Source organism: Osmerus eperlanus, unplaced genomic scaffold (assembly GCF_963692335.1).
Source record: "Osmerus eperlanus unplaced genomic scaffold, fOsmEpe2.1 SCAFFOLD_672, whole genome shotgun sequence".
Lineage (NCBI taxonomy): Eukaryota > Metazoa > Chordata > Actinopteri > Osmeriformes > Osmeridae > Osmerus > Osmerus eperlanus.
Window position 1 is genome coordinate 5,001 of NW_026911785.1, and position 8,152 is coordinate 13,152.

Consider the following 8,152-nt stretch of genomic DNA (forward strand, 5'->3'; position numbering starts at 1 on the left):
AGGGGGGGGTCGTTGAAGTGACAGAAATAGAGAGATTAAAACTATTACTCGTTCTACTGTAGTGTAAAGCCCATGTGACTCACATACTTATGTCACTGTGAACCAGTGGGAACAGACAGGAGTTCATAATACACCATGGAATTAAAGACTTTGAGTGAAGCCTCTCTATTTATAGCCATACTGTAGGTTTGGACTTAATCCTCGAATGTAGGATTCAGAATCTTATAATCCCTAAAAGTCAGAACTAGACACAGACTGAGATAGATGCATCCTGTGTTAACATCTATTATTTTGTTTTAATCTTTTAATTTAAGTGTTTTTAACATAACTTCCCTTGCACCATGAATGAAAGCCCCAGTAAGTCCTGTTTAGATGTGGCACATATAGCATGTTACTGGGTTTCTGTGTTGCTGTGTTGGTTAATACGATCGTTGCAGCTCCATGTATCTTCCTTGCCTCGCTGTGGCACGGTTTGTGGTGAAGCTTCTAGAAGCTGTGATACATCATGCGAAGTTTGCCTCACCATGGGATGTCTGTGTGGAGAGTATACCGTCCTACATTGTGGTTGCATGCTGTGGGTTTCGTGCTGGCATACATTAGGATGATCTACAACAGAACAATGTTCTATAGGTTTAGTTTCTGTTTTTTTAGATACTGTAGATGGGGGAAGGGTTGTGTATATATAACTGTGTTTGTCTTTAAACCTGGGTTTGTTTCTGGAGGAGAGAGGAGACTAGACTTTTAGTAGAGACTAGTTATTTTGACAGGGTTCACCCTGTATGTCTGTCCATCCGTTCGTCTCTCTGCATGCCTACCAGTCAGCCTACTTCCCTTCCAGTCAGTCAGTTTATCTGTCTGCCTGTCTCTCTCCCTCTGTCTGTCTGCTTGTCTCTCTATCTCTCTCTTCCTCAGTCTGTCTGCTTGTCTCTCTATCTATCTTCCTCTCAGTCTGTCTGCTTCTCTCTCTCTCTATCTCGCTCCCTCTCAGTCTGTCTGCTTGTCTCTCTCTCTATCTCGCTCCCTCTGTCTGCTTGTTTCTCTCTCTATCTTTCTCCCTCTGTCTGTCTGCTTGTCTCTATCTCTCTTCCTCTCAGTCTCTGCTTGTCTCTCTATCTCTCTTCCTCTCAGTCTGTCTGCTTGTCTCTCTATCTCGCTCCCTCTCAGTCTGTCTGCTTGTCTCTCTCTCTCTATCTCGCTCCCTCTGTCTGTCTGCTGGTCTCTCTATCTCGCTCCCTCTCAGTCTGTCTGCCTGTCTCTCTCTCAGCATGGGTGTCAGCAGGCCAGGTGGCTTCCACCCAGATGTGTGTCCCAGAAGCCGCCCGCCGTCTGTCTTGTCTGAAGCAAGCGGGGCTCCAGGATACAACCTCCAGGTTTTGACTTCAAACCCCGGCACCGTGCCCCCTAATGGGCACCCCACGGCGGGCTCAAATTAGCAGGAATAACCCCCGCTAGCAGGCTCAATGCTCTAAATACACCGGCCTCAGAGGGAAACAGAGCAAGGGAGGGAGAAGGAGGGGTAGGAAATGAAGGAGACTAGAGGGGTTGTGGGGGGAAGGAGGAGAAGAGTATTGGTGGAGGAGAAATTGAAAACAAGATCCGGGGAGAACGTTGTGAAGCCGAGTCTGGTCTGGCCTTCGTGTGCATGGCATTTTGTCGATAGCTTCCACTAGGATAACCAGGGAAGAGTACGAGGGGGGGGAGGAGGGGGGGGGAGGGGGGGACATGGGGGGGGACATGTAACATGGAAACAGCTGTAGCGTTTCTCACGTAATATTGAAGATGAGAGAATGGAATGCGTGCACGTGTGTGAGAGAGTGTATATCCGTGTGTATGTGTGTTTGTGGATTCGGGGAGAGAGACAGACCGCAGAGAAACAACAGTCGTGGGTAGGTGGGTAGGTGGTGGGTGGGTGTCGGCCCGTCTGCAGCTAGCCTGAAGCTCACAGGTGTGCAACATCCTTGGCTCTCATCCTCACCAGAGAGGAGCTGACACCATTCAGTCTTCTTCTGACTGAGCAGCCTGGATGACAGGCCCTTCTTATCCCTTCAAACACCTCCTGTATGACTGACTTGAGATGTGGATGGATGCGGATGGATGACAGTGGCTACTGAACTATATACAACGAATATCAATTGCATATTTGTGCATTCAAGATTTTTGAGTTTTGTTTCACGTGAAGTGCTGCAGGCATGGAAGAGGAGGCGTATTGTTAGTGTGGGGCGGGACAGTCTAGTGTGGGGGCGGGACAGTCTAGTGTGGGGGCGGGACAGTCTAGTGTGGGGGCAGGACAGTCTAGTGTGGGGGCGGGAAAGTCTAGTGTGGGGGCGGGACAGTCTAGTGTGGGGGCGGGACAGTCTAGTGTGGGGGCAGGACAGTCTAGTGTGGGGGCGGGACAGTCTAGTGTGGGGGCGGGACAGTCCCCTTACTGTTCTGCTGTGGTCTTTTTGGGGACTGAGGGAATTTGTGTGTGCGATCTACAGTGTACCAGTGGGACTGCATGCAATTGTCTGCCTGCATCTGCGTCTGATGGTGTGTGTGTGTGTGCTCGGCTGTCGTCCTGGCAGTCCCCATCTGTGTCTGACTGCATTCAGGGTGAGAGAGCGGCCAGTCGAGACATGCTCTCAGGTGGAATTAAAGAGGGCCTCCAGTGGTTTGAAAGGTCAGCTGTGAACTTGTATCAGACCGCCACTCGCTGATCACGCCTGTTGCTAGCAGCTAGAGGCTAACGGCGTTGGCGGATCTGTCTGGGCTTGTGCGTGGACACGCTCTAATGGGCCTGATGCATGGGCTGCAGCGGTCCCCGAAGAGGTCAATACCACAGCACTTTGTCTCTATGAGCAATGACCCTCTCAAGCTCCATTTAGAAGTCTCATATCTGGAGGAAATAGGTCGTAAAGGCCTCTGGATTGGCCAAGGGGTGGAGGGAGAGAGAGAGAGAGAGAGAGGTAGGAAGAGGGATAAAAGATTGGATGGAGATAAAGAGGGAGGCTGGGAGGGAGAGGGAGAGAGAGAAAGATGGAGGGTGGGAGAGAAAAATAAACAGGGACAAGAGAGAGGGAGAGAGTGAATGAGAGAGGGAGACATGATGAGATGATGCAGTGTGAATGAAGTGTTTGCTAAATCGGCCCTCTTGTGTTCTAATTGGACGACGGATCGATCCGGAGGAGGCGGTGTGAGCAGTTGGCCTCAGTCCGCCATCAAAGTTGGGTTTGATGTGTCTCAGATGAGCGAGAGAGGCAGAGAGATGGAGAGAGAGGAAGAGAGAGGGAGAGAGCATAACAGGTTCTCTGTGTTTGTTTGAGTTTCCCTAAAGGAGAAGGAAATTGTCGAATTGTGTTTTGTCATCTTCGCTGAGTTCTCAGATTTGCAGATTATTACGTGACTCTGACTTTGGGGAACAGTGTGAATAGGCATTGTTATATATGTCACTCAACCCTAATTTGGCGTGAAACGGTGTTGCTACTGTAAAATGGTAGTAAAATATTGATTGTGTCAGGAACTAGTGGTGTAATAAATATACTATTGCTGACATGAGCATAACATTTTTAAACACGCTCATCATCTTTGGTGGCCATGCTAGTTTTGAGTTCCTTGCAGCCATGGAGAAGCTTATGGGTAGTTTGAAACTAACCTGCTGTAACTGAAAAGCAGGTATTAGAAGGAGAAGCCAAATAGTCATTGTAAATGTCCTGGATAATTGGATAATTAAAGCAATGTGAAATTGAATTGTGGAAGAATAATAACCCCCTTCCTGCTCTTTACTTTCCTCTTTCTCTTTTTTCTTTCATTCCACCTTTCTCTTTCTCCATTTCTCTCTCACTCCATCTCTCCACATTCTCTTTCTCCGGCTTCCCCCCATCTCCTCCAGACCTGTGTATTGTGGTCTTCCTATCTGACTGAGAGAGAGAAAGAGAGAGAGATACCAATTCAACCACAAAAAGAGAGAGAGAACGGCACACCCAGCGGAGGAGAGTTGCAGCCATGGAAGAGATGGACAGCAAGCCCTACCAGCCCTTGTCCAAGGGACGCCATGAGATGGAGATGTCCTACACGAGCTCATCAGATGAGAGTGAGGATGGGCGTCCAGCTCGCCAGCAGTCCTACACATCTAGAGAGACCCTGCCGGACTACACACACGAGCTCCGACTCACCCTGGGAGCCCATCGAGACCGACAGAGTAACTACAGCCAGCAACAGCCAGGTAACCCACACAAGCAAGCTCACACACACACAAACTCATGCACACCTGCAGAAACACACCAGTGCACCAACACACACACAGTGTGAGGAAGCGCACACACTCAAAGGGGCCAGTGTGTGTTAGTCATTAGTGGTCTAAAGGAGCCAGACAGACAGTGGGAGACAGCAGATTACCGTCTCTCTCCAGAGCTGATGGTGTGCTTCTCTCCCACGGCTAAACTGGGTCAGTCCACCCTCCAGCTCCAGTCTCACCTTTTTTTCGTGGACTCCACCGCCGGCCGACACCCCCCCTCTCCCCCCACCTCCCCCCGTATTCCCCCCCTCCCTTCTCCTTTCACATGTCATCCACTCCCCCATCCTACTCCCTCCCCACCACCCAACCCTTTGTCCTCATCCCCTCGTCTCCTTGTCTCCTCATCCACACCCCTCCCTCCCTCCCTCCGTGCTGGCAGGGTGAGGAGAAATGGGCCGAGGTCCCTCAGTCTGATGGATGTAGCCTATGCAGGTCATGTGTGGTGTTAAAAGAGAAACTGGACCTCATCAGGGCAGGCTTCTCTTTGATCAATAGATGGCCTTCTTGTGTGTGTGTGTGTGTGTGTCTGTATGTGTGTGTGTGTGTGTGGACTGTGCGAGCATACTGTGTGTGTGTGTGTGTGTGTGTGTGGTGAATGTGTGCATCCATGTGAGTAACTGAGTTTGAATGTGTTTGCCTGTGTGTGTGTAATAGGGATCGAGCGAGTTTGTGTGTGTGTGTGTGTGTTTACAGCTTGTATGTGTGTTTTCCAACCTCTAACCACAGCCCCTGCAGTAGGTCCATGTGCATACTGCTAACAAGCATACTTGTCATTCATGGCATCTACAACACCTGCTTGTTTCTGTCAGTGTGAACGCAATTTTAGGACTTTGACAGTTAAACTTTATTCAAGTGTATTCATGTAAACAGAGAGTAAAACAGTGAAGCTTGCATGCACACAAGATGGCGCATTCATTACAGCCCGTCAAAATAGGTCCCCCACTGCAACATAGTATGGGCATATCATGTCTACCATCTAACCTAGATTTGAAGCAGGACAACCTTCCCTCTGCTCCCTTGAGACAGGGTTTGAGGTGGGGTGAAGGGAGGGGGGCAGAGGAGTTGGGGCAACAACCGCATGTTCAATCTCAGAGATAGGGTGGGAACACAAACTTGTAGATCACCAAATCAGAAAGGTTCAGGGTTCCAGCTGAGAGCAGTGTGTTGCAGAGGCATACACTGTATATTTACCATGTGGTTTTATTTATTGGCAAACAAATATTTTCTGGGAAAACACAGACAGGTTTGTGTTTTCTATGAACAAGGAGGAACTAGACGAGGTGTATTGTATTTTGCCAGCGTCTGTCAGAGGTAATAAAGCTTGAGATTCATTTCAAAGAGAGCTGGAGGGGAAGAGCTGCAACAAATGTCTCTTTAGAAATGATATGTAACTGATCCAATTGGGAAGTAATTGTTCAAATCAACCCTGATTATCTGCTAGTGGGAGTGTTTTTTGTTGTTGTTGAGAATGAAAAAGATTGTTAGAAATCTCTCAATGTTCAAGATCGAATCTTTATTTTAGTGTGGAATACTATTAGTAAATAAACTCCTGCTAAAATATGCTGATGGAAATTATAGTTCTTTTTCTTCTGCTTTTCAGTTTTTTCAAAGGTTTCTTTAAAAGGGTTGTCACTGTAACAAACGTATGAAAATGTGTATAAATATAAAAGATAAAAATATGGATGTTATCTTGCACACAGTACTAAAACAATCTAATGAGGACAAATATGAGATATTTTGACTGAGTATTTTGATATTTTTACTTAAGAGCTAAGAAAAGCTAAGAATTCTTATTTGCGGTATAGTGCTCAAATGCAGTGGTGCATGAATCTAGACAAGATGGCTGGTGTGTAGAAACTGCTTCTAGTCTGATCTCTTTATGAGTCCTGAGACAGGCAGGGGTTGACTGTGTGATTACCACTGCATATTGAAGGATACCCTACACGTCTGATCTGTTCTGTTTTATTTGAGTTTATTTTGTCAAGTGTTCATTTATTCATATTATGTGGTAATCTCTCGGTCACTCTTCCTACACTCTCTCTCCCCACACTTCCCACTCTCTCTCTCCCCACACTTCCCACTCTCTCTCTCCCCCCTCTCTTCCCCCAGACCTGGAGTTCTGCAAGCCCTCCCAGATGAGGAGTCCAGACTACCCCCGTCTGGAGGAGGCAGGGCATCAGCGCCCAGGGGCTGGGCGTGGCTACTCCCTGGGGGTGGGCTCGGACGTGGACACGGAGCCTGAGGCGGACCCCTCCCCTGCGCATGGCCTGCAACACATGTGGCTCCGCGGCATGAAGTCTGGCCAGAGCTCCTGCCTCTCCAGCCGAGCCAACTCTGCTCTCTCCCTCACCGACACTGAGCATGATAGGAAGTCAGAGGCGGACAACGGTGAGCACGCTTCCTGTGGTACTTGCTTCCTGTATGAGTGTCGTGGGGATTGGATTTGGGGACGACAGCTGTTGTTACAGCCCTGAGGAGGAATGTTGTTGGACTTTTGGGGAGGTGGAGGGCTGTGGAGGGCTGTGGAGGGTGGAGGGCTGTGGAGGGAGGAGGGCTGTGGAGGGTGGAGGGCTGTGGATGGTGGAGGGCTGTGGAGGGAGGAGGGCTGTGGAGGGCTGTGGAGGGCTGTGGAGGGTGGAGGGCTGTGGAGGGAGGAGGGCTGTGGAGGGTGGAGGGCTGTGGATGGTGGAGGGCTGTGGAGGGAGGAGGGCTGTGGAGAGACGAGGGCTGTGGAGGGTGGAGGGCTCTGGAGGGCTGCAAGGGAGAACGAGGGGGGGTCAGAGAAGCAGTCTGGTAACTGGGTGGGGTGTGGAGCAGGGGGTAAATGAGACACAGTCTAGTGGAAGGCAGCAGGGGATGGCTAAGGAGGATTGGGAGACAGAGTCTTGAAACCTCGAGAGACTTGGAAGGTTGCAAGACTTGAAAACTGGTAAACTGGGAGGTTGTAAGACTGGGAAGCTGGGAGGCTGGAAGGCAGGGAGGCTGGAAGGCAGGGAGGCTGGAAGGCAGGGAGGCAGGAAGATGCTGGGGAAATTCGAGGCTGGGAGGCTGTAAGACCGACATTCTGGGAGTCTGTGAGGCTGGGAGACTGGAATGCTGAGAGAATAGGAGGCAGGGAGACGGGGAGACTGGGAAACCGGAAGGGTGCCAGGTATGTGTCTTGCTCCGCCGGGCTTGGCTCAGCTCCCTACAGATGGTAGAGTTAGTTAGAGACGCACACAAACAAAGATGGAGCTCTCCCAGCCCTCCCCAAGGGCAATGTCTGTTTACACGGCAGCTAGAGGTGGAACGCATCGACTGGCAGGATGGAGAGAGGGAGAGTTTGAGAGATGGAGACTTAGAGAGGGAAGGGTGAGGAAGAAACAGGGAGAGGGGGTTGAAGATGTGGGGTTGTGACTGGCTTGTTTATGTTGGGTGGGTGCCAGGGTGGTGTTTAATGAGAGAAGGATTGGATACGCCTATTCTTCGCGATGCATGTCTGCCCCGTGCAGAATCAGAATCACACGCCAGAGAAAGAGAGAGAGGAGGAGAGCAAGAGCGAGGAGGAGAGAGGAAGGAAGAGACAGAAAGGCAAAGGGAGAGAGGGAGAGAGAGAGTATGGGAGAGGGAGAAAAGAGGAGGGTGGAAGAGAAAAATATTCTGCGCCCTCCGTATTACAAAATAATCAATTTGCCACAGCTTTGTGCGTGCAACCGAGTGGTATTATCAGCCTAGTGTGGGGACTGTCTCCATCCAGGGTCATACTGAATGAAGAGAGGGGGAGGAGAAGGAGGAGAGGGGCCTGAGAGGTGGAACTGAAGAAGGAGAGGGCGATGAATAGAGGAGGAAGAGGTGGTGGGGCGGAGAAGAGGGAATTGTTTTGAGAGGTGTGTGTGTGGG

The 8,152-nt window shown here is 50.0% G+C and overlaps 1 protein-coding gene across 1 annotated transcript; it reads left to right on the forward strand.

The window, feature by feature from the left end:
* Positions 1-3,893: 3,893 nt before the first annotated feature.
* On the forward strand, positions 3,894-6,661 carry LOC134016601 (teneurin-1-like; the record flags this gene model as incomplete). Its single annotated transcript, XM_062455947.1, has 2 exons — positions 3,894-4,201; positions 6,383-6,661. Coding segments are annotated over exons 1-2 (499 nt in total), but the record flags the coding sequence as incomplete, so codon positions are not given.
* Between the last annotated feature and the right edge of the window lie 1,491 nt (positions 6,662-8,152).